The sequence below is a fragment of the Nerophis lumbriciformis genome, linkage group LG07, assembly GCF_033978685.3.
Source record: "Nerophis lumbriciformis linkage group LG07, RoL_Nlum_v2.1, whole genome shotgun sequence".
NCBI lineage: Eukaryota > Metazoa > Chordata > Actinopteri > Syngnathiformes > Syngnathidae > Nerophis > Nerophis lumbriciformis.
In genome coordinates, this window is record NC_084554.2 from 46868823 (window position 1) to 46895825 (window position 27003).

Genomic DNA, 27003 nt, shown 5'->3' on the forward strand with positions numbered 1-27003 from the left:
TGCAGATTCGATTTTAACCATGTCATCAAAATTCTAAAATTAATCTTAATCAGGAAAAATTACTAATGATGTTCCATAAATTCTTTTTAAAAAAATTTCAAAAAGATTCGAATTAGCTAGTTTTTCTCTTCTTTTTTTCGGTTGAATTTTGAATTTTAACAAGTCGAAATTGAGGATAAACTATGTTTAAAAATTAAATTTTAATTTGTTTCCTGTTTTCTCCTCTTTTAAACCGTTCAATTAAGTGTTTTTTTCATCATTTATTCTCTACAAAAAACCTTCCGTAAAAGGAAAAAAAATGTACGACAAAATGATAATAACATAGAGTTAAAGGTAAATTGAGCAAATTGGCTATTTCTGGCAATTTACATACTTGCCAACCCTCCCGAATTTTCCGGGAGACTCCCGAAATTCAGCGCCTCTCCCGAAAACCTCCCGGGACAAATATTCTCCCGAAAATCTGCCGATTTTCAGCCAGAGCTGGAAGCCACGCCCCCTACAGCTCCATTCGGACCTGAGTGAGGAAAGCCTTTTTTCATGACGGGAGGACAACAGGGTGACAAGAACTAAATCATCCAAACTAGAGATAAATTGTATTATTATGTTTATCTTACCTAAAAATAAATATATTTATTAATAAAAAATAAAATACATGTTTACTATATTTTGCTAAAAACATCAAAATTAATCGTATTTTTATTTGTATTTTTTCCTGACTCCTTATTACATCCAGCCATAGAATTATACATTAAAATAAACATATTTGAAATAATTGATTTTAAATTATCATAATAATTCATTTAAAATGACCATATTTAAATATTAAAATAATTGCTTGTTTATCAACAACTTTAGCATTTTATTCGTTACATTTTGAAACTCTCAGAAGCCAAGTTATGTTATATTTCTTAATATTTATTTATGCAAGCTTGAAGTATCAATTATGTAAACACAGTTTTGTTTGCATATTTTCAGGATGTAGATATATATATATATATATATATATATATATATATATATATATATATATATGTATGTGTGGGAAAAAATCACAAGACTATTTCATCTCTACAGGCCTGTTTCATGAGGGGGTTCCCTCAATCATCAGGAGATTTTAAAATCTCCTGATGATTGAGGGAACCCCCTCATGAAACAGGCCTGTAGAGATGAAATAGTCTTGTGATTTTTTCCCACACATACATATATTGCGCTCTACTACGGTATCGAGCACTATTTTTTGGATAACCTTATTAAGACATATATATATATATATATATATATATATGAAATACTTGACTTGGTGAATTCTAGCTGTCAATATACTCCTCCCCTCTTAACCACGCCCCCACCCCCCACCATCCCTCGAAATCGGAGGTCTCAAGGTTGGCAAGTATGAATTTATTTAAGTGTGTATCAAACTGGTAGCCCTTCGCATTAATCAGTACCCAAGAAGTAGCTTTTGGTTTCAAAAAGGTTGGTGACCCCTGCTATAGTGTTTATGTTTTAACATGATATTAATCATAACCAGCCTCATAACATAACAACTACAATAGTTAGACAAAACATTTTTGAAGCACAAACAAATAGCAATGCTAGTTTAATATTTGTAATGATAAGGGGGGCTAACTCACAGCGTTGTGTGACTTTTGCGCGCAGCTCTTCTCCAAGGTTCAGAACGGCAAAGACCTCCAGATGTTTGAGGTCGCCGGCCGCAGGATGCCACAGAAACAGGAAACGCACACCCTGGAGGCCGTCAAGCTGGTGGAGTTTGACCTGAAACGCACGCTGACGCGACTCGTCGCCCACCTGTTTGGAAAAGGTCAGCTGGCAGGGGGTGCCTTCAAAGAGTCGCCATGGCTGACTTCCACCGCTTCCTCCTCAGATGTGGAGGTGCGCTGGGTGGACTGTTACTTCCCCTTCACTCATCCTTCCTTTGAGATGGAAGTGCGTTTCCAGGGCGACTGGATGGAGGTGCTGGGCTGTGGAGTCATGGAGCAGCAGCTGCTCAACTCTGGTCAGAACACACACACACACATTATTATCAGACAGTTTCAAAGAGCTTTTAGCAAGCCTCTTTATGTGTGTCTGTAACTTTAATGCTAGTTAGCAGTGTTTGTCCACACCTATTGTTTACTAGGGATGTTACGATACACCAGTGACGTGCGGTGAGGTTGATGGCTGGTGAGGCACTGACTTCATCACAGTCAGATTTACAAACATATGAACCCTAAAGAGTATCTTATTCACCATTTGATTGGCAGCAGTTAACGGGTTATGTTTAAAAGCTCATACCAGCATTCTTCCCTGCTTGGCACTCCGCATCAAGGGTTGGAATTGGGGGTTAAATCAGCAAAAATGATTCCCGGGCGCGGCGCCGCTGCTGCCCACTGCTCCCCTCACCTCCCAGGGGGTGAACAAGGGGATGGGTCATATGCAGACGACAAATTTCATTACACCAAGTGTGTGTGTGACAATCATTGGTACTTTAACTTAACTTTAACTTTACACATACAAACTGTAGCACACAAAAAAGCACATTTAATTAAAAAAAGGTTATTATGGTCTTACCTTTACTTATAAGTGCGGGAACAGTGGTGTTCGTGTTGGAGGAGTTGTGAATGAATGAAATCCGTGCTGCAGTCTGCAGGTGTACCTAATGTTGTGTCCCTGCAGTCGTTCACGTACGGCTCATACGGCGCGAGCATTATTGTTTTTGCACTTTTTGGCTTCTTGTTAAGTTTTTTTGGGTGGATTCGGTCTTGCACGTGGAGGGTTTGGGTGTGGCTTTGGTTGGTGTGGCGCTCCCGTCGGGGGGTGCATTAACCGGCACCAGGAGGCGGGATTACTGCGAGCATCAGCCAGTGTGTCTTCGCAGCAGTTTTATGATCGCTCAGCACAAGAAATACGTTACACACATACAGTTGTTGACAAAATAGACTGTACATTATATACCTCAGCTAACTAAACTATGGAAATGTATAATATAATTCATATAGCAATACGGTCTCACTGCACAGCAGGCCAGCAGTTAGCCGAGTCATTGCGCAATCCATGTTGAGGCACTGAGTGACGTGCCTCAACTGACCGTCTCTTCTCAGTATTTGAACGGCAAATGTGAAAATTCAGCGATTTTGAATAAAAATAATCTAAAACTGGTGAAGTTAAATGGAAAACAACTTTAAAGTATAATCACTGGATACATATAACAATTTAATAAAAAAAAAATCTTTTTACATTTTTTTTCTTTCCATGATGGCAGGTGAGGCCTCACCTGCCTCCAGTGACCGCACGTCACTGCGATACACAGTATTAACGATAAAACGGTAAAACTCCTGACAATTACAATTTTATGATCAGAAAAACGTGATTGATAACCACACTTTTATAAAATGCTAACATGAGAACAAAAAACATTAACGTCTTTCCCCATGAAGAAATGTCATACCCCAATCTCAACTTGTATAAACACATTATTGTCTGACCAACTAAGATACAGTATTCACATCAAACATAAGGAATGTGCTGACTTAGCAGAAAGTGATTGATCTCTTCTCGGCAGTGTCGAGTTGAAAACAGACGGAGGTGTCTTCAACAGGAAGTGAACTCACGTGACGTCACATAAACCGGAATGGAAGCAAAGTGATCACCCAATGTGGTGTTATTAAAAAAACTTTTGAAAACATTTACAAATTAAAATCGAAGAACATAAACATGTTTAAACACACAAATAAAAATATGGCTCTTTATAAAACCAGATCAATATTTAATGTTACCTCTGCCTAAAAAGTATACTGTGTGTCTGCTTGTTTTAGTTTTTTTAAAGACATAATTAAACTTGGTAAAAAGATTTTACTGTCTTAAAGTACTTTTTGAGCACATTCAACAATACCGCTACAACAATGATAACCGTGGTAATTTTGTTCACAATAACCTTGATATGATTTTTGTTGTTACACCCCGACTACTTTATCAGCTTTTTACATATAGGCTGTAACTCCTGTCCAACATAATACAGGAGATGTCAAATATCACGTATAACAACGTAATCTTAAGGACTAGCGTAGCTATGTTAGCTACATGCTAACATTTTAACAACATCATGCTATGTAAGCATATTTGCTAAAGAAAAACAATATGATCAAACTTGCAGCTCCACGTTCACAGCTGTATTTTAAGTAGGGCAGTCAAGTAATGTTTTTTTTTTTAATATAGTAATTAGATGGTTATTATTTGCTTGCATAGATAAAATTTGCTCAAAAATATTTAGATACAAATGCAATTTTGTAGTCAGAATATCATACAGGAATGTTTTTAAATGTTTTTCTGAACTGTAAGTTATTGGTTTGCTTAAAACTTTGTGATAGTAAGAATTAAGTGCACATTTTGAAAGTCTTACATTGCAAAGAAGGTACAGTTACAAATCGATAATATAGTAAACGCACTCAAAAACAACTTAACATACTGCATTGTTTAAATAAGCATTTACTCTTTAGTTTAACTGGTTGTTAGAACAAACAATCATATTTGCCTCTTCAGATGACAAAGCTGTTCTCTTTTTTTTTTGGTACAATGCAACCTCAGCTTGTTGTGATTACTTACAAATGTCCAATGTTGTCCATCCATCCATCCATTTTCTACTGCTTATTCCCTGTCCAGAAAGAAAAATCACTTCACATTCAGCCAGTAGTTGCAACTTGATGCTCTTGTTTGTGTAGTACAGTTTGTTGTAATTGTGCCTCTGCATGGTCACAGGACTGGTTAAATGTTTTACATGCGACAGATGTCCGTTTAGCAAAGGCGTGTGTTTAACTTAACTTTTGTTGACAACATTAATGCAGGGTGAACTCAGCCAGCGTAGCGTTCTCCTCTACTTGTTGTCGATGCAGCATTCATGGTAGCGGCACCATCCTCGAGTACGTGTTTCGCTTTAAGATGCTATTATAAACTTAACGTGCGTCGACGATAAGAACGTTTGTCGCTGCCATGCCAACGAGTTACATCAGCTATATCTAAAGTTCTGTTTTAAAGCAAAATGGGCCGCCTCTCGTCACGATCACAGACCGTGTAACAATGCGTGCGTCTTCCGGGTTAAGCCTTAACCTGGATGTGATTAATCTTCTTTTTTTTTAAATTAATCACATGCGTAAACGTTGACAGCCTTAGTTTTAAGATGTGTAGCAAAGCCTGGAGGATCTTTTTTTTTTAATGTTGTGGCATACACGGAGAATAACGAGCTAGTGCAGGCTTGGGCGATTATTTTGACTGTGTGTATATATATATATATATATATATATATACATACATATACATATACACACACACACACACACACACACACACATATGAACTTGAAGTGCCATCCCATTCCTAACCCATAGGGTTCAATATGATGTCGGTCCACCTTTTGCAGCTATTACAGCTTCAACTCTTCTACTTGGTGCCTCGTCTGAGCTGCTGTGACTTAGATTACCATAATAACTAATTAGATTACCATTGTAACTAGTTATACCTTGCAAAAGCGCAGATTCCAACCATTGAAATACTTTGTATAATTCAAGACTTACGGCCATTTGAAAACATCACTGCACATCATAATGGCAGCTACAGTTTCCATCTTAAAGATCTAAAAACATTTTTTGGGAATGTCTGGCGGGCCAGATTGAAAGGCTTAACGGGCCGCATGTGGCCCCCTGGCTTTGATTTGTCCAGGTCTGAGCGAGTGACACATATCACTGTTATTACGTCATGAAAAAGTCATTTTTGCATAACAAGGGAACTTTCAACAGAAACCCAAGCAAAACATGACTTTGTCAAATCATGGACATTCCTACCGGAGCTCTGATTTGATTGGCTCGTTGCCACGTCACTGGGGTCTTAACCACGCCCACAAACGCCTGTCAAATCATTGAGCGAGTGCGCCCGTCGCGTCCTCTCGCGCTAAACGGAGAACTCGCCGCTTTCACCAGCTGAACAAAGTTGTACCGCCGCGCTCTACTGGCCCACTGCTTGTTCCAATCAATAATAGATTGTTTCAGACACGGGGAGAACACGCCCATCACGCCACCGCCACGCGTCATGACACATTTAGACAGTCTAAGAAACTTGTGGAGAAGGAGTTCAACTGGATATACATGTATTATTTTACACAAACTAGCATTGCGAACTAATTAGAACTGTCACTCATACACAGGAGTGTGTTCATAACCCCCCCCTCACACACACATACCACTTCCCTCTCAACTCTCCTCACCCGCTCCACCTCCCCTACATTTCCACTGCGGCAGTGTGGCTGGTTGCCCTGGTAACGCGCCACATTTAACACCCCTCCTTTTTTGCTCTCCGTCCAATATTTCTGGAGAAGAGCATTCGAGACAATAGCGAGGGGAGGGGTAAAAAAGCGAGCGGCGAGAGAGAGAGAGAGAGAGAGAGAGAGAGGGGTGAGGATGGATGGATGGATGGATGGATGACCAGTGGCAACACAGGACACCGGTTGTTGGCGTGTGTGTTATTTAATGGTGTGACCACCATATGTGTTGCCTGGGGCTCAGTGTGAGGTGGGTGGGGGTACGGGGGGAAAGTGGGGGGCTCAGCGGAGGACAAAGGAAAGAGATGGAGTTAGGGAGCAAAAAGAGTGATGATAGAGGAGAGGAGGAAGTGATGGATGGGTGAGGAGGAGGAGGGATGAAGGAAAAATTTAACATCTTCATTAATTCACGGATGGAGGGTGTGGTAGAGCGAGAGAGAGAGAGAGTCTATTTCTTCTTCTCTGTTTATTAATTCATCAGCTTACACTCCACACACACACACACACACACACACGCACGCACACACACACATGTTGTTAAATGAATGTGTGTGCACGAAGACACTTGTGTGTCCCACGGGTTTCCCCTCTCAACATATGGGACTTGTGCTAATGGCCACACCCCCTCGCCCAAAAACCTGATTTACACACACCCCACGGGACACAAGGGGGCAGGCACGTGCCGGCGGGATATTGTGTGTGTGTTTGTGTGCGCGTGTGTGTGTGTGGCTACTGAAATCTGATTAAAGTCGTGTTGGTGACAATTAACAGCCTCTCAAAGCTGTCGCCCCAGGCCCTCTGGGACTGTGTGTGTGTGTGTGTGTGTGTGTGTGTGTGTGTGTGTGTGTGTGTGTGTGTGTGTGGTGGTGTTCAGGTGCTTGCTTTCCATCTTAATCCCCCCTTTTGAATAAATCATGTGACCCCTTCCCCCCTACCTCCATCCTTCTCTCATTAAACGGCGTCCGACGTCACCCCTGCGGGGCTTTGCTTCTCTTCTCTTCTCTTTGTTTTTTTTTGTTTTTGTTTTTTTAATTCTTCTTCTTGCTGAGTCAGCGTTTTCGTCCTCATAGCTCCGCCCCCCTTCCCAGGATGGAGGGATGACAAAGGTGGCACTATGGGAGAGAGAAGAGGTGAGAATGAAGCGTGGCCACCTTTCTCCTCTGCTATGTTTTGGGGCTTGTAAAGACCCGCCTTCTCTTGACCCCTGACCCCTGTGTGACTGACAGCTCTCTTGGCCCCTCCCTCCCCCATCTGTGCATCCCTTTTATCCCGACATTCCTCTTCCAATTCCACCTCCATCATCCCTCACTCTGTCTGCCTCCCTAACACCCCCAGTACTCCCAGTGGGGGCATGGACTGGTGGCCAGCTGGTACACACACACACACACACACACACACACACACACACACTCAGTATCAACAGCAGTCTTTAAAAGAAAGTAGAGACTAGTCTAAAAATACTAATGTAGTCTCTTTAAACCATCTTTCAGTGAGTGTGCAACAGTTCAATTCAATGTAAAAGCAGTGGTGTGTGTGTGTGTGTGTGTGTGTGTGTGTGTGTGTGTGTGTGTGTGTGTGTGTGTGTGTGTGTGTGTGTGTGTGTGTGTGTGTGTGTGTGTGTGTGTGTCTCTCAGGGGTTCGCGAAGGGCAGAGCAAACATTTGTTTGTGCAGCGATCCATCTCAGCAGGCCGGTGTGGCCCATAACAAACAAGAGTGGGGGGCGGGCCTTGGCGCACACACACATGGAAACACTTTGATGTCTGATGCTGACTTCTATCTAAACGTTGTATTTGCCATTCTTTCCATGGTTATGCCAGGCCTAGCCGTTAGCATTAGCGCATTGTGGCTCCATGTTTGGTCACGACGCGGCTCGATGTTGCGACTCATGAATATTCCAACACTTCCATAAATAGTGCCGCGCTCTCGCACGTGAAAATAAATAGTTCGCCGTCGAAGGTTCCGGTGTGATCGCAGGAAGTGTTGACATGTTGCGAGCTGAATCCGGCCCGGGGATCAGTTTTGTGGAAAAAAGATGAAACGCGGAGTGAGCTTTCACCGCGCCACAAATCCCTCTGATGACATCATCCAAGCTGGACAAATCCTGACACGCTCGCCGGCTCTTTTTGGCAGCTGTGTTGTCTCAGACTCACACTCGCCATTTGTCATGCGGCGTTGCAAGTCTGATGCTCGTCAAACGTCGTGCCAGAAGAAGAACACGCGTCATCCTACGTGACTCTCATTGGGGATGTTAGCACATGGACGTTTTTGAAGGAAAATAATATACGTCAAAGTGTCCAAAGTGTGGCCTGAGGGCCATTTGAGGCCCGCAGCTAATGTTTTAAAGCCCCGCGGCTGCACATTCCTAAAATACTAATACAAAAAAACCATCAAAAAGTGGAATAAAAGAGCAAACCGGTGAAATGTAATGAGAAAAAGTTGCAATGTTAACTCTAATAACACAAAGCGACCATCCAGGCTGTTTTATTCTTTAAAACTGTCATTGCTTTAAACAATAGTAATGAATCAAAATCAATGTTGTTACGAATCATTGAAATATTTAAGGCTCCAATTATTTCACATCTAATATTTGAAATATTGTTTTAAGAAAATTCTGCATGTTTTGTGTGTTTGCCATAAAAAAAAAATTTAATGATCAAAAAGGGCATAAAACAAACAAAAAACATTAAAAAATGATAATCGGCGGATAGATCTGAGGTTGATCTGGAGATTTAAGTGTTGAAAGTAAAAAAATAAAAAGGTAGAACATGAATGGATGGATGGATGACTTATTTTTAACACTTTAATGCGTGGGGCCCCCTTTGGACCCCAAATACTTTTAGTGGGATTTTTTTTTTATTGTCCATCCATCCATCCATTTTCTACCGCTTAATCCCTTCGGGGTCGCGGGGGGCGCTGGAGCCTATCTCAGCTACAATCGGGCGGAAGGCGGGGTACACCCTGGACAAGTCGCCACCTCATCACAGGCCAACACAGACAACATTCACACTCACATTCACACACTAGGGCCAATTTTAGTGTTGCCAATCAACCTATCCCCGGGTGCATGTCTTTGGAGGTGGGAGGAAGCCGGAGAACACGGAGGGAACCCACGCAGTCACAGGGAGAACATGCAAACTCCACACAGAAAGATCCAGAGCCCGGTATTGAACCCAGTACTGATCAGGACCTTTGTATTGTGAGGCAGACGCACTAACCCCTCTTCCACCGTGCTTCCATAGCTCAAAAATAAAAATGAATCAAAATCAAGTTTTGTTTGTTGAAGAACTTCCGATCGAACATCATGCATCACATCAAAAGAAGAATCCACGTCATTACCGCGCCTTTTCAGGGGCTGTTTGATCGAGGCCGATTTTGACAAAAAAAGCAAAAAACATTATCGTTTCGACCGCTCATTTACATTTACACGTTTTAGTGAGTAAAAAAGCAAACTTTTACACGACTCTCAAAGTGGAAGTTTTGTTTATTAGTGAGTATCTGATCTGAACATGATACTGTACATCACATTAGAATAACACACATCATCTTAGACCACTCTTATTTTTGCACAAAGCCGTTTTGTAAATAAAACGCTTAAAAATATTAGCGTTTCGACCGCTTGTTTACACAACTCCTGCATTTTTGTGAGTAAAAGGGCAAACTTTTAAACACGACTCTCAAAGAGGAAGTTTTGCTTATCAATGAGCTGATCTGAACATTATACTGTACATCCTATCAGAAGAACTCACATCTTATTCCACTCATGTTGCAGGCTGTTTAAAGTTAAAAGTAAAAGTACCATTGATTGTCACACACACACTAGGTACATTTGACCCATCCCCTTGTTCCACTCTCTGGGAGGTGGGGGGGAGCAGTGAGCAGCAGCGGTGGCTGCACTCAGGAATCATTTTGGTGATTTAACCCCCACTTTCAACTCTTGATGCTGAGTGTCAAGCAGGGAGGTAATGGGTCTCATTTTTATAGTTTGGTATGACTCACAACCTACCGATCTCAGGGCGGACACTCTAACCACTAGGTCACTGTACAGGCTTTGTTTGCGTGAGGCCGTTTTGTAAATAAAACGCGAAAAAATATTTTTGTTTCGACCGCTCGTTTATGCGACTATTGCGTTTTTGTGGGTAAAAGGGCAAACGTTAAAGAGACGTTTCAAAGTGGAAGATTTGTTGCGTGTGCGCCTCAATGACATCATTGTGCACGGTCGTCGCCGCGCACCTAGGGATGTCACGGTATTGTGGCCAAAATGATCACGGTTACCATTATTACCGTGGTAATTTTAAATGTGCTCAAAATTTTCAAAAACTACTTATACTGAAATCCTGAAAAAAACACAGACAACACATTCAAAATGTATATATGTACCGCAAGTAGAAAGTTGAATGTGCATATGAAAGCAACATAAGCATTAAAAACAAATATGGCAGAAACAAAATAATACTATAAATAAATAAAAATAAATGTGAAAATTGTGCAAGATGGCACCTAATGGCCGTAAGACGTAACTGCCCTTTTTGTCCATAGAGATAAAAATAGTGTTCATGTATGAGGTCAAGTCTTACACATAGGACTACAGGACTATGGGCAAAATAATAATTACGATTATTTTTATCTATATTGAAATCATGATTATTCATTATGTTAGGTAAAAATAGTGTTGGGGTGTGAACGTGACGTCATCATGTAATTTGTAATATCTAATAAAAATGCACTCGATAAACATTGTCTATATATTTAAAGACAAATATTTGTGTTTTTGTTCATTAATAGTATCAGCTTTTTTATTACATGATACATTTATATTTATTTTTACATTTTCGCAGAGAGAGGTATTTTTGAAGTTATGTACACACATTGACATGTACTAATGTGTGTACATGTACATGCTGTATCGGGACAGATCCATTAAGAGTTTGAGCAGAAATCGGTCGTATAGGTATTAATTATCCACCATAAAACATTGATAAAATGCTATGTCACATGAATGGTTAATAAAGTAATTACTTTTTGGAATGAAAAAAACAAAAGTAATATCAAAAACATGGTGTTTACTTTTTGATATCAATATAAAACACAAAGCAGTTTGGCTAATGAAGATAAAGTCAAATAAACACGCTTTGTTCTTCAACAACAACCATGTACTTCAGTGAAAAATAAACAAGAGTGATACCTCTCACATCTAATACACAATCTTTGTGACTCACCGACAACTCAGTCTGCGTTCAATTCGATGAAATGACAACGCATTTTAGCTAGTATTGATGTCATTGGAACACTAACAAAGTTAGCGGTTAAATTAAAGGACGAGTGAGCATCCTATTAAACAAACAAAAAAGTTGTGGCAACGTTGCCGACACATCGCCTGTTGCATGCTAACTCTCAGTCCCAGCAGCTGTCGGAAGGACGCTAGTTGCACGTTCAAAATCAAACTGCAACATCAAATATTTTTCTCCTCCAACAGCATTGCGCTCCTAAACGCACACTGAGACTCCACGGAAGTCATACTTGCCAACCTTGAGACCTCCGATTTCGGGAGGTGGGGGGAGGGGTGGGTGGGCGTGGTCGGGGGTGGGGCGGGGGCGTGGTTAAGAGGGGAGGAGTATATTTACAGCTAGAATTCACCAAGTCAAGTATTTCATATATATATATATATATATATATATATATATCTAAGAAATACTTGACTTTCAGTGAATTCTAGCTATATATATATATATATATATATATATATATATATATATATATATATGTATGTATGTATGTATGTGTGGGAAAAAAATCACAAGACTATTTCATCTCTACAGGCCTGTTTCATGAGGGGGGTTCCCTCAATCATCAGGAGATGATTGAGGGAACCCCCCTCATGAAACAGGCCTGTAGAGTTGAAATAGTCTTGTGATTTTTTTCCCACACATACATATATTGCGCTCTACTACGGTATCGAGCACTATTTTTTGGATAACCTTATTAAGACATATATATATATATATGTATATATAAACAAAATAAATACTTAAATTTCAGTGTTCATTTATTTACACATATACACACACATAACACTCATCTACTCATTGTTGAGTTAAGGGTTGAATTGTCCATCCTTGTTCTATTCTCTGTCACTATTTTTCTAACCATGCTGAACACCCTCTCTGATGATGCATTGCTGTGTGGCACGCACAAAAGTGCTTTCATCAAATGCATTAGAGTCTGGAGTCTTCCATCTCTCCCTAGCATGGCCCAAAACCGGTCAATCTTTGCTTCCTGAGGAAGATCTTCAGTGCCAAGCACTTGGTAGTCCACTACTTCTTCCTGGAGGCTATCCAGGTCCAATCGCAGCTGCGGCTTGGAACTTACAAGCTGTTATGAGAGTAGCGTATGTGTGTGTGTGGCCCTTTAATAGGTGAGCATGTGAGGTGAGTGACGTCAGTGAGTGTGTGGGCGTGGGCGAGAGAAGAGGGGGAGCGGTAGCGTGAGTGCAAGCGGGACTAGTTTGTTTTGTGTTGGATTAGCTGTGTGCAAGCAATCAATAAAGCAAGATTTGCAACTAATCGCCGGACTCAGGCAGGAAAGGTGCAACGAAGCGTATTTCTTCATCTTACTCGTCGTCGGCGTCGCCATGGCTGTATCTTCCTCGTTCTTCTGCTTCGTCTTCTTGTTGTGTGCGCAGTTGTGCACTTCACTCTCTAAAAGCCCTATATGTTATTGATGTTATAGATGGCAGTATTGTCCTGTTTAAGAGTGTCACAACATCGCTGTTTACGGCAGACAAACTGCTTTACGGTTTGTGTGTTGTTACCGCGCTGGGAGGACATTAATGAAACTGCCGAACAATAAACCCACATAAGAAACCAAGAACTGGCCCTCGATCATTCTACAGTTATAATGTGATTGGGCAGGCACACTGTTTATATCGTGGGAAAGCAGACTCAGGTCCGCATGGAGCTGGAGGGGGCGTGGCCTCCAGCTGCGCCAGAATTTCGGGAGAAAATTTGTCCCGGGAGGTTTTCGGGAGAGGCGCTGAATTTCGGGAGTCTCAAGGAAAATCCGGGAGGGTTGGCAAGTATGACGGAAGTAGAAGCAGATGAAATGAGGTGAAACAAAGCGATCGACTCCGTTAACTCGGAGGGAACATTTTCAAAGCAAAGTCTGTGTAGTCGCCGCCATGTTTTCGCGTGTTGAACGGCTCCAGGGTGCATGCGCAGGCGCTGTGGCAATTTAGTTTTCAGGAAGTAAGCAGTGTTGCCTAAAATGCTTTGATAAATGACGTTTTCTCAGAGAAAAAAAATGTAAACGGTATTACTAACCGTCTGGAATTTTACCGCGATTTATCATTATAGCGTTTACCATTACATCCCTACGCGCACCTGTTGTCAGGACTGCATGACATCACCGTCTTCGTCATCCTCGCCATCATGACCTTCCTCCCCCGTCATCTTCTTCATCCCGCTCTGTCAGCATCGTCATCCTCACCCTCATGCCACATCTGATGCTGTATGTGTCCATCTGTGCACGTCTGACTCAACTATGTGTGTGCGTGCGTGTTGCACCCTGATATGTTCCTCCAGTCGCAAAGTAATGCGATTACAGCAATGAAGACATCAGCTCAGCTTAATGAGCGCGGTGTTTGAAGACGTCTACCTCAGCAGCAGCGTTTGATGTCACCCCTGGGACGTGGTGGGCGGGTGGAGACTGTGAAAACAATGAGATGATAATGAAGACAAGGGTGGTGGTTGTCGACAAGGTGGTAGTCGTCTTTTAGACCTAGATGGAGGAGTTCTCACTGCTTACCTGCGAGGAGGGCACATGTCTTTGAAACAAGAAGTGGAGGACAAACTTGATGAGGACAGAGACTTCGAGTCCACATGATGGCGTGATGAGTGTCATTCTTGTGGCATTACTGTAGAAAAAGAAGCAGACAAAGTGTAACAAGTTTGTTTCCAATCATGAGTTGAAGTGTCATTCACAGTCAAATAGCAATGTTAGCTGCTGCTGCTTGCTAGCTGTGAGCTGGCGCCAACATGGCGGAAGGACGACTCCTTGAAAGCGAGCACATTGCATTAAGGGCTCCTGGAGGAACGCTTCAACGCTGCCCGTGTTTGCGGCGGACAGATGGAGAGGCGGGCGGCCCTGAAGCACGTTGAGCACACGAGTGTTTGCTGAGGTGTTTTGGACTTGGGAGGATTTCCTTCTGCCGCCGTTGCTGCTGTTTTCTTGTCTCATTATCCATTTTGTAGTCTGGAGAGGACACCGTTTATCCCCTCTCCATATGGAGACAGCGAGGGGTTAAATGTGATGCGGCCTCCTCCACTTCCTGAATGTCACGGTGAACAGATGTGACACAGCTGGAGAGCACAGCAGCAAGATGTAACTTGAGGGCCTCGTCAATCTAAGCACAGACTTCTACTTCCTGTAGAATATGAATATGGATTATCTTCGTCACTTCCTTTTTACTCTCTTAGCTTAGAACATCTACTTCCTGCTTACACTCTAAAATCTAACATCAACTTCTTATTTACATGTTAAGATATCACTCCTACTTCCTCTTTACATTCTAAGCTCTGGCATCTACTTCCTGTTTACTCTGTTAGCTTAGAATATCTACTTTATATTTACACTCTATATCGAACATCAAATTCTTATTTAAATGTTAAGCTCTCACTACAACTTCCTGTTTACACTTAGCTCTGACACCTACTTCCTGTTTACATTGTAAAATCTGACATATTTCCTGTCTACACTGTTAGACTCTGACTTGTACTTCCTGTTTACATTTACTTCGTATTTACATGTTAAGTGCTTACTGCTACTTCTTGTTTACTTTATAAGCTCTGACATCTACTTCCTGTTTACATTTAAAAGTCTGGACTTAAGCACATGTTAAGCTCTGACATCTACTTCCTGTTTACACTGTAAGCTTCAACATCTACTTCTTGTTACATACTAAGATCTGACATATTGATTTGTACTTCTTGTATACATTTAAGAGTACATCTTATTTACGTGTTAAGATCGTACTTTTACTTCCTGTTTACACCAAGCTCTGACATATACTTCCTGTTTACACTATCTAACATCAAATTCTTATCTACATGTTAAGATCTCACTTCTACTTCCTGTTTACACTAAGCTCTGACATCTACTTCCTGTTTACTTAGACTTACTTTTTATTGTCATTCAAATTTGAACTTTACAGCACAGATAAGAATGAAATTTCGTTACATAAGCTCATGGTAGTGCAGGATAAAAAAACAACAAGGTGCATATATAAATAAATAAACATATAAATAATATATCTAATATATATATATATATATATATATATATATATAAAATAAATATATATAAATAAATAAATAGATTACTGTACAGATAAATATATTGCACTTTTTCACATGCGTCCACGTTTATGGATGTATGTTATATTGTCTTTTTTATTCCAGCGAGTTAATCCATTTTGGGGGGAATTGAGGGGATAATTTAATTTAATTTAATTATCCCCTCAATTCCCCCCGAAAAAATACAATCTAAGATCTGACATATTTCCTGTCTACACTGTTAAACACTGACTTGTACCTCCTGTTTTCATTTACTTCGTATGTACATGTTAAGTGCTTACTCCTACTTTCTGTTTACATTATAAGCTCTGATATCCATACTTGCCAACCCTCCCGATTTTTCCAGGAGACTCCCGAATTTCAGTGCCCCTCCCGAAAATCTCCCGGGGCAACCATTCTCCCGAATTTTTCCCAATTTTCACCCGGACAACAATATTAAGAGCGTGCCGTGATGGCACTGCCTTTAGCGTCCTCTACAACCTGTCGACGCGTCCGCTTTTTCACCATACAAACAGCGTGCCGGCCCAGTCACATATTGTATGCAGCTTCTGCATACACACGAAAGTGACTGCAAGACATACTTGATCAACAGCCATACAGGTCACACTGAGGGTGTCCATATAAACAACTTTAACACTGTTACAAATATGCGCCACACTGTGAACCCACACCAAACAAGAATGACAAACACATTTCGGGAGAACATCCGCACCGTAATACAACATAAACACAACATAACAAATACCCAGAATCCCTTGCATCCCTAACTCTTCCGGGCTACAATATACACCCCCGCTACCACCAAACAGCCCCCCGCCCCCAAACTCCCGAATTCTAAGGTCTCAAGCAAGTATGCTGATATCTACTTCCTGAGATAGGCTCCAGAACCCCCCGCGATCCCGAACGGGACAAGGGGTAGAAAATGGATGGATGGATCTACTTCCTGACTACATTTAAAAGTCTGGACTTATTTACATGTTAAGTTCTGACATCTACTTCCTGTTTACACTCAAAGCTCTGACATCTACTTCTTGTTTATATTCTAAGATCTGACATATTGACTTGTACTTTCTGTTTATATTTAAGAGTACATCTTATTTACGTGTTAATATTGTACTTCTACTTCCTGCTTACAATCCAAGCTCTGACATCTACTTCCTGTTTACATTTATGTACTTATTTACATGTTAAGCTGTTACTTTGACTTTCTGTTTATACCAAGCTCTGACATTTAATTCCTGTTTAAACTTTAAACTCCAACATCTACTTTTTGTTTACATTCTAAAATCTGACATATTGACCTGTACTTCCTGTTTACATTTAAGAGTATGTCTTATTTACATGTTAAGCTCTTACTTATACTTCCAGTTTCCACCTCAAACTCTGACATCTATACTTCCTGTTTACATTCAAAACTGCGACATCAACTCCCTGTTTACACATTAGCCTCTGACATTTACTTCCTGTTTACACCCTAAGCTCTCCTACTTCCTGTTCACATTCCAAGCTGCACATCCCACAAGTAGTTTTGTCCAACATGGCTCCCCAGAATGCATCCAATCAGATTCATCTTCACCTCCTCCGCCCACTGCCGCCATCTTTAATCTGCGCCGGCCTTCAGGGTCCGAATGGCGGAGTAGACATCAAAGTGCTTTAACCCGAACTAAACTCCGGGTCAGGTGGTTAAGCCGTGACTAGCTCCGCCTCCTGACCCCCAGCGCTGGCCGATAATCCACCGCTAATTTGATCCGGCCTGCTGGCGCACGCTGCCTGCACGTGTGGTTAAGGCCGTGGGGATGGCGTACTTGCACCTGCACTGAAAGTCACACATGGACGGATCAATTAGCATCCTCCTGTTGCCTGGTTACTAACGACTCTGCATAATTGATGTCTTCTTCATCACTAATTCAAAGTTTTGCTGGCTGTGTGATTGATGGAGAACAGTGCTTGCATGGAGCATCCAAACTGTGGCCCTCATAAGTCCAAGGTGCTGGTGGACATTTTTGTCTCTTGGTAGTCTTCTCGTCCATAAATCAAGGTGCTAGCCAATAATCCATTCAGGTGTGCTCATGGTGATGGATGTGAGCGAGATGCATTGGAACTGATGTCTTATTGGAGATAAAGGGAATGTTGGCGAAGAAGGAAAAACATTGTGGACACCACGACTTCTCTGGTCGTTTGTGTCTAATTAAGAGTTGGCTGTCACGGCCGTCTCTGTAATCATGGCGCCTAATCACCGCATACATTTACTCGCCGCAAATCTAATTAGCAGAGAAACCACCGTCGTCTTTAGTAAGCAGTGATCTAACACGGGAACTTTTTATTTTCAGACGTAAGGAAAAGGCGTCAGTTTGACTTGAAGAGCTGCTGAGAAGTGAGGAAGAGGAGGCAGGGGGGATGAAGAGTGAATGAGCAGTCACGCGCTGATTGCTTTTTCTCCAAGTGAAGATTTATTCCGTCTCGTTGGACCCGTCGACCCGCGCCGCTCATTAGCATAGAAAGCACATTCCTCGTCTCCTGATTGGATGCAAGGGACGGGGCACTTCCTGTTCGTGTAACGGGATGCCCACCACCTCTGACCTTTTTATATGCGAAATCGCCGATGACGTGGTGTGGTGCCGTTTCAGCCGGCGCCGACAACAAGCTGGGCTGGGCGTTCGGACTGGGCCTGGAGAGGCTGGCCATGGTCCTCTACGACATCCCCGACATCAGGGTCTTCTGGAGCCAAGACGAGCGCTTCCTCCGGCAGTTCCGAGTGGACGACATCCACCAGGCCGTCCGCTTCCGGGTAGAGAACACTTTCTCTTTCTTTACACGCTGGGATGGTGACATGTGAGAGGATGGAGGAGGAGGATGGAGGTTATTGATGAAATAGTTTCCTTGGAAGCTCCAGGGGGATCATGGCTCATCTCCTGCCCAGGGTCAGTGCACCTCTCCTGGGCTGCACCTCTCCGCCTCTGCCCATTAAAGTCTGGATGGTCCGTGAAACACACCTAATCAATTGGAACTGTTATGTGTGTGTGTGTGTGTGTGTGTGTGTGTGTGTGTGTGTGTGTGTGTGTTGGTTGACACACACACACACACACGATGCACACGCAGACAGACAGACAGCAGGAACAATAGGGTTGATACAAGAGATGTAAATCTTTGGGCACTTAATGAGTCGATACAATTCGATTTTTTGGATATATATATATATATATATATATATATATATATATATATATATATATATATATATATACTGTATATATATATATATAAATAAATAAATAAAAATATTAAATATGTTTTTAGGCCATCTCCATAGAACAAAAGGAGCTTTTCTGTTTTGAAAAAGTTTCTTATAATTATTATACCAAATACACTGCTAGAATCGCTTTGAATCGAGAATCGATTATGAATCGAATCGTCACCCCAGGAATCGTTAGGAGCCTAAAGATTCACACCCCGAATACAAAAAGTGAACACATCTGACCGTCTTCGTTCCCGACTTCCTGTTTGCGCCCGTCAGGCCCTCAGCAAGTACCCGCCCCTGCTCAACGACATCTCCTTCTGGCTGCCAGCGGACGGGCGCCACTTCGACGCCAACGACTTCTACGAGCTGGTGCGCGCCATCGCCGGGGACCTGGTGGAGAAGGTGTCGCTGGTGGACGACTTCACGCACCCAAAGTGAGCGCCCGTGCACAGACACACACACACACACACACACACACACATACGGCAAGGAAGCATGTAGGAGGCAAATAAGGAGGTGACATTTGAAAAAAAAAAAAAAAGGGTTTTGACATTTAGAGAAAAAATATATATTTGTGTGAGAGGGTAAGGGGGCGTGGCCAAGCAGGGCAGCATATGGCAATCATTTGAAGTGGGCGGAGCAACAGGAGGAGTCGGGGTGTCATTACATTACAATCACTTATGACATCTTAACTCAGACTAAGTGCACATTTGTGGAATGATAACGAGCCATTACCTCCCACTGGCTGTCACGCGACACCGCCACGGACCCTCTCAGGCCCGGATCAGTACCACTTTGCTCGGAACTTCTGACACGCAGACGGCTCACGTTGCACAGGATGGACGGACCCTTCCACAGATGAGGCTTTTAACACAGGAAGGAGCACTTCCTGACACGCAGGAGTTTCTTGCCGAGACAGGAAGCAGTTCAATATTCCACTGGGGGTGAAAGGGGGGGGGGGCGTGACCACCAGAGGCGCTTGAAAGGCTCATTAAAGGTCAAGTGGGGCTCTTAACGAGCAATTAGCAGAGAGGGAAAATGTCACGTGAATTATTCACTGTGATGACGCGCTAGTCACATGACCACAGCTACGTTTGTTACACTGGATGCTTTAGCGCACGTGTGTACGGCGTACAGATGTCCTGGTATTGATCTTCAGGATAATAGAGACATGAATTATTGACGGACGACACAGTTGATCACATGGAACGCATTCACTAGTTTTTGTGTGACATTTGCAACACAACCACCTTGAATAATTGACACGCTGGCAGCGGAGGAGGAGGAAGAAGAAGCGACGAGTCGAGACCGATTTCTCTCCGTCTTTTGTCTGGCAGGAGCGGGAGGCGGAGCCACTGCTTCCGCATCGTCTACCGCCACACGGAGCGCACGCTGAGCCAACGGGAAGTCGGCCTGGTCCACCAGACGATCGAGCGCAGCGCCGTGAGCGAGCTGGGCGTGGAGGTTCGATAATGAGCGGGCCACTTTATTAGGGATGCCGTAGAATCTGCTGGTAGAATCGTGCTTTAATTTGATGTTTTTCAAACAATGCTTTTCTTTGCTTTACTAAAAAAAAATCAATAATAAAAATGAGGAACAATTGCTAAGTTGTAGCAACCTCATGATTGGCATGTGTTTGTGTGTGGGGGGGAGGGGTTGGTTGCCGTGGTAACCTGTTTCTACTGATGTCAAACTTTTTCCAGCAAGGGTCGAACAAAAGTTAAAAAAGGGAGGGCTTTTTGATACATTTTGTTCATTAAAGAGGCTGAAGGCAGTTTATTGTAGGTCAATTCATGCCAAGCTAACTGAAGCTAGCTTAGTGTCATGGCTGACCAAGCAAATTTGTGTTTTTTCTAATAATATACTTGATTAATAATCAATTTATGATCTAGACATCCCTAAACCTACTGATGTCAAACTTTTTCCAGCAAGGGTCAAAGGAAAGTTAATAAAAGAGAGGCCTTTTTGAAACATTTTGTTCATTAAAGAGGCTGAAGGCAGTCCAATGTGGGTCAATTCATGCTAAGCTAACTGAAGCTAGCTTAGTGTCATGACTGACCAAGCAAATTTGTGTTATATCTAATAATATACTTGATTAATAATCAATTAATGAGCTGGACATCCCTAAACTTACTGATATCAAACTTTTTCCAGCAAGGGTTGAAGGAAAATTAAAAAAGGGAGGGCTTTTTGATACATTTTGTTCATTAAAGAGGCTGAAGGCAGTCCAATGTGGGTCAATTTATGCTAAGCTAACTGAAGCTATCTTAGTGTCATGGCTGACCAAGCAAATTTGTGTTATATCTAATAATATACTTGATTAATAATCAATTAATGAGCTGTACATCCCTAAACTTACTGATATCAAACTTTTTCCAGCAAGGGTCAAAGGAATGTTAATAAAAGAGAGGCCTTTTTGAAACATTTTGTTCATTAAAGAGGCTGAAGGCAGTCCAATGTGGGTCAATTTATGCTAAGCTAACTGAAGCTAGCTTAGTGTCATGGCTGACCAAGCAAATTTCTGTTATATCTAATAATATACTTGATTAATAAACAATTTATGAGCATGACATTCATACACCTACTGATGTCAAACTTTCCAGCAAGGGTCGAAGGAATGTAAAAAAAGGGAGGTTTTTTTTTATACATTTTGTTCATTAAAGAGGCTGAAGGCAGTCCAATGTGGGTCAATTTATGCTAAGCTAACTGAAGCTAGCTTAGTGTTATATCTAATAATATACCTGATAAATTTACTAGCTAGACATCGCTCAACCTACCGATAACAAACTTTTTCCAGCAAGGGTTGAAGGAATGTTAAAAAAGGGAGGGCTTTTTGATACATTTTGTTCATTAAAGAGGCTGAAGGCAGTCCAATGTAGGTCAATTCATGCTAAGCTAACTGAAGCTAGCAAGCAAATTTGTGTTATATCTAATAATATACTTGATTAATAGTGATGGGTCTGGCAACACCGATGCATCGGCGCATGCGTCGAGCTCATAGAGCGAAACCCTGTGTCGGTGCGCGTACCGCTTTTAGAAAGTCACGTGACCGATCATGAGCTGTTTTGGTCACGTGACCGATACGCAAACTGTGTCGCACTCCCGCCTCCTCTGTGCCCTGTGAGCGGCTCTTTTCTACAGCCGGAGAAATAATAACTAAGAAGAGAAAGCGTCTAAAATTGAATACGTTGGAAAAACTGTTTGTTTTTTTTAATAAAAATGTGTAAAAAAAAAAATAATAATAATAATTTCCAGGTCCACAAGCATCCTCATTCACAACACGTTCTCTTAGATTTCCATGTTATGATACATGTTCACATTATTTATTGACTGTATCTAAAAAAGACAAAAAATATATTTTTATTTAAATGAAGTCATGAAATAACCCTAAATGAAATACAATGACTTTGTTTATATTATTGTATATACTAGGGCAGTGGTTCTCAACCTTTTTTCAGCAATGTACCCCCTGTGAATTTTTTTTAATTCAAGTACCCCCTAATCAGAGCAAAGCATTTTTGGTTGAAAAAAAAAATACAGCACTATGTCTTCAGTTTCTGATTTATTAAATTGTATAACAGTGCTCATTTGTAGTGGTCTTTCTTGAACTATTTGGAAAAAAAGATATAAAAATAACTAAAAACTTGTTGAAAAATAAACAAGTTATTCACTTATAAATAAAGATTTCTACACATAGAAGTAATCATCAACTTAAAGTGCCCTCTTTGGGGATTGTATTAGAGATCCATCCGGATTCATGAACTTAATTCTAAACATTTCTTCACAAAAAAAAAAATCTTTAACATCAATATTTATGGAACATGTCCACAAAAAATCTACCTGTCAACACTGAATATTGCATTGTTGCATTTCTTTTCACAGTTCTTTTTGACAGACATTTCAGTGACAAACCTGAGCTTGTGCTTCACTGAGTTTATGAACTTACATTCATATTTTGTTGAAGTATTATTCAATAAATATATTTATAAAGGATTTTTGAATTGTTGCTATTTTTAGAATATTTGTTAAAAATCTCACGTACCCCTTGGCATACCTTCAAGTACCCCAGGGGTATGCGTACCCCCATTTGAGAACCACTGTACTAGGTCATAAAATCAGTGTCAGTTGAGTCGGTCCATAGGTTGCCTGTAGGGATTTTTAATGTCCAGCAGATGTCAGTATTTAGTGACACAGTATCGACACAGTATCAATACAGTTTTGCAATGTGTCGAAACGCTTCATGACGCCTCATCAACCCATCACTATTGATTAATAATCAATTAATGAGCTAGACATCCCTAAACTTCCTGATATAAAACTTTTTCCAGCAAGAGTTGAAGGAAAATTAAAAAAGGGAGGGCTTTTTGATACATGTTGTTCATTAAAGAGGCTGAAGGCAGTCCAATGTGGGTCAATTTATGCTAAGCTAACTGAAGCTAGCAAGCAAATTTGTGTTATATCTAATAATACACTTGATTAATAATCAATTTACTAGCTAGACATCCCTACACCTACTGATGTCAAACTTTTTCCAGCAAGGGTCAAAGGAAAGTTAAAAAAAGAGAGGCCTTTTTGAAAAGTTTTGTTCATTAAAGAGGCTGAAGGCAGTTTATTGTAGGTCAATGTATGCTAAGCTAACTAAAGCTAGCTTAGTGTTATATCTAATAATATACCTGATTAGATTAGACATCGCTCAACCTACTGATGTCGTTGTTGAAGGGGACGGGGCTTATGGTTCCAGTCACCGGATGCGAGGTAGTGTGGTTGCACAACAAACAGTACATCGTGAAAATCTCACATTTGCGTTGACATCTTTTTAGCTCATTGGCTAGCACGGCTCGACATAGCTCTCAGTCAGCGAGGGTCTGTGGTTGCCAGTTTGAGCCCTCACCCTCACCGCACGACTTGACCGTGGCTCCACGAGCTGTTAAGCTAGTTCCTGGCGACCTTGTTTGTTGTTTTTTTATGACAGGGACAGAAATCGTCAAAAAAAAACAAAGATCTGTAGAAGCCGAGCTGGTGTAGAGACGGACCCTCGCTTCCTGTCCAGAGCGCCATGACAGGCTGCTCCAGCTTATTTTTAGCAGCGACCCACTTTGAAGGTTCCGAGCGAGGCAACGAGCAAACAAGATGCAGAGTTTTTGCGTCCTAATTTCGCTCCAAAAATAAACGTTTACTTTGATCACGCTGTAGGAACGCTGAGCGCCCCCTGGTGGCTCCTCGCCCACTTAGACTGGCCTGTTTGTGTCACCTTAACTGGATGGAGTGATTGCTGTCGCACATAGAGATGTGACGTTCGCGAAAGACTCGAGTCTTTTGAACGGCTCTTTTACGTTTTTTTTGCACATGCAAATTAACGTTGGCAACTGGACTAGAACATTAGTTAAAAGAAATTTAGCAACATTTGGATTAACTTTTTTTATATATTTGATTTTACATTTTAAAACTATTTTATTATTCTTAATTGTATTTATTATTATTTTCAATTCGGATTCACTTTTTGGGTTCATTATTCTAAAGTTAGTAGTTCAAGCGTACACTCACCAGGTAAGTACAATATTGTACTCACATTTTTATTATGTCCTATTTTTTTGTGTAGTTTTATTTGTACTTTTTTCTTTTTATCCATGAATGCCTTTTATTCGTATTTATTATTTCTGTATTTTTTCTGTATGGTTAAATGCTTTTTTTTTTTTACATTGCAATATATATATTTGTTAACTATTTTATTATTGTATTTATTATTATTTTCATTTTGAATTCACTTTTCCGGTTCATTATTCTTAAGTTAGTAGTTCAAGCAATTTTGTACTCACATTTTTATTATGTCCTATTTTTTTGTGTAGTTTTACTTATACTTTTTTTTTATCCAAGAATGCCTTTTACTCGTATCTATTTTTTCTGTATTTTTTCTATATTGTTAAAATGCTACATGTATTTGTATTTATTGTGTATTTTTTTCAATACTATTAAAACGCTACACTTTTTTTTTAGGTGAGAGAAAATTCAAACTGGTGATGACACTACCAAAGCATGGAAATATTCAATTGTTTACAATGAAAACAAACAAAAAAATCAATTATAGCCAATATTTTAGAGTAATTCCCAGCAATACAGTAATACTTGTGTAAATTAAATTATTGTACAACTGATAGTTAGTCCAGAACACGGCAGCACGACTTTTAACAGGGACCAGGAAACGCGAGCATATAACCCCAATTCTTCAGAGTTTGCACTGGCTCCCTGTTCATTTTAGAATTGATTTTAAAACCTTGCTGTTTGTTTTTAAAGCTTTACATGGACTGGCACCTCAGTAGATCTCGGACCTCATCCAAATTTACACTCCTGCGCGCGCTCTGAGGCCCGAGAGCCAGCTCCAGCTTGTGGTGCCCAAGACCAGACTTAAATCCAGGGGAGACAGGGCCTTCTCTGTGGTCGGCCCTAAGCTCTGGAACACTCTGCCCCTCCATGTTCAAACTGCTCCCACAGTGGAGTGTTTTATGTCTCCTCTTAAGACCCACTTTTATTCTTTGGCTTTTAACACTAAGTGAGCTGTGTGGTCCTCCGTGGTTTGTTTTTTTTATACATTTTGATTTCTATTTACTGTTTTAATTGGTTTTACCCTTTAAAATCGTTTTTAATCATATTTATTTTTATATTGTTTTTATATGTATTTATTTTTTGTTTTTATTTAGTCATTGGTTGAGCTAAGGATAATATTTGAATATTGTTTTTAATATTGTTGTGCAGCACTTTGGAAACATTTGTGTTGTTTAAATGTGTTATATAAATAAAGTGGATTGGATTGCATACTAGTGATTGTTTACTTGATAAATATATATTTATATATATTTGTTTTAATTTTTAAATGACGAGCCAGTCTCTGAACAACTTTTTGCAAGGAAGGGCTCCTCAAGACTCGGCTCCCTTCGAAGTTAATGTTGGAAAGTTGTGTTTTGCTAATTCGGTATTTTTTTAAAAGACTGTAACATTGAAATGTTTGTCAACTATATTATGCTCCAGGCAAAAAAAAATTATACATAAATGTCGATTTATGAAAGTAAGACCTACATTTTCTAATTGGCTTTATGGTTCACGATTATCAATCAAATCTTGGAGAATGATTAAGAGTACAAAAGCTCTTGAATTGATATCTTTGTTAAAAACATTTGAAGTGATTTAGGTAGACATTTTTGTCTTTTTTAAATATATATATATATTTTTTTTTAAATTACTATTATTTATTAATATTTAATACTCTCTGTATTTGCTTTTGTTTTCTTTCCTTGTTGTTGAAAGTGCCTTGACTGTTGGGTGAATTATAAATGCATGTTTGTTGTTCAATAAAAATAAAAATAAAAATAAAGTTGTGTTTTTACTGCTGACGACGCCATTTCGTTGTCATGTGACCAGATTACGAACTCAATTCGAATCTGACCTGACCTGCTTCGCTCATCCACTTCGACCTCAATTTTCACTTTTGGACCGCTCGTCGTCCTCGGGGGTCTCACACTTGGTCCATTTGACGCCCAGAAGCCGTCCAAAAAGAGTTGAAAGGGTTTAAAATAAACGAACTCAAGCGCCATCTTGTTGAGATGTTTTTTGGTTTTTTTGGCTGCTCACGTGCACCGGCGGCGTGGGCGTGGCCGCGATCGAGTGCCTCGCCAAGTCTCGCGGGATTTGCCGCATGAATTTTTAATGAGCCGGTCTTTTCTTCTCCTGCAGGCCTTAATTGCTTCTTCAATTATTCATTCCTTCCTTCGCCATCTTTTCCAGGAATTAGTCTGCGCCCGGAAAACATCCTTATGAAGCAGACAATAAACACATGAAATCATGGGGAGCGCATATTAATAATGTTCCCTTCTCTGTGTTGAAATGTAATCACATTTTCTCCTTTGTAAATAATAAATAAGTTGCGTTACAAATGAATGTTGCCATGACAACGTTGTCATTAATCACGCCACGTTATAAGCTGTATATACACTATCCCATTAAATGTTCTTTCTTTTTTCGCCGGCACATGATTACTTTTATTTGAAAAAAAACCTCACTGCATTGAATATTTGCAAAATGACACAAATTAAACAATTTTATATCTAATCTCTGTCAGATT

General features: G+C 40.6%; 1 protein-coding gene and 1 long non-coding RNA gene across 10 annotated transcripts in view; one reads left to right on the forward strand and one right to left on the reverse strand.

The window, feature by feature from the left end:
- Positions 1-20492, forward strand: part of fars2 (phenylalanyl-tRNA synthetase 2, mitochondrial) — a 34038-nt gene extending 13546 nt beyond the window's left edge. For all 9 annotated transcript variants that reach the window (XM_061965017.2, XM_061965023.2, XM_061965018.2 and 6 more), the window contains 5 exons: positions 1657-1819; positions 1883-2014; positions 18280-18440; positions 19167-19324; positions 20228-20492. In XM_061965017.2, the coding sequence (XP_061821001.1) occupies positions 1657-1819; positions 1883-2014; positions 18280-18440; positions 19167-19324; positions 20228-20363 (750 nt within the window). In that variant the 3' untranslated portion in view covers positions 20364-20492. The remainder of the gene's footprint in view (positions 1-1656; positions 1820-1882; positions 2015-18279; positions 18441-19166; positions 19325-20227) is intronic.
- Positions 1773-27003, reverse strand: LOC133609439 (uncharacterized). Its single transcript, XR_009815708.2, has 6 exons — positions 26334-27003; positions 19131-19828; positions 14106-14214; positions 13956-14006; positions 7240-7416; positions 1773-2011 (listed from the first exon to the last, which is right to left on the reverse strand). It is a non-coding gene; the product is annotated as an uncharacterized lncRNA (long non-coding RNA).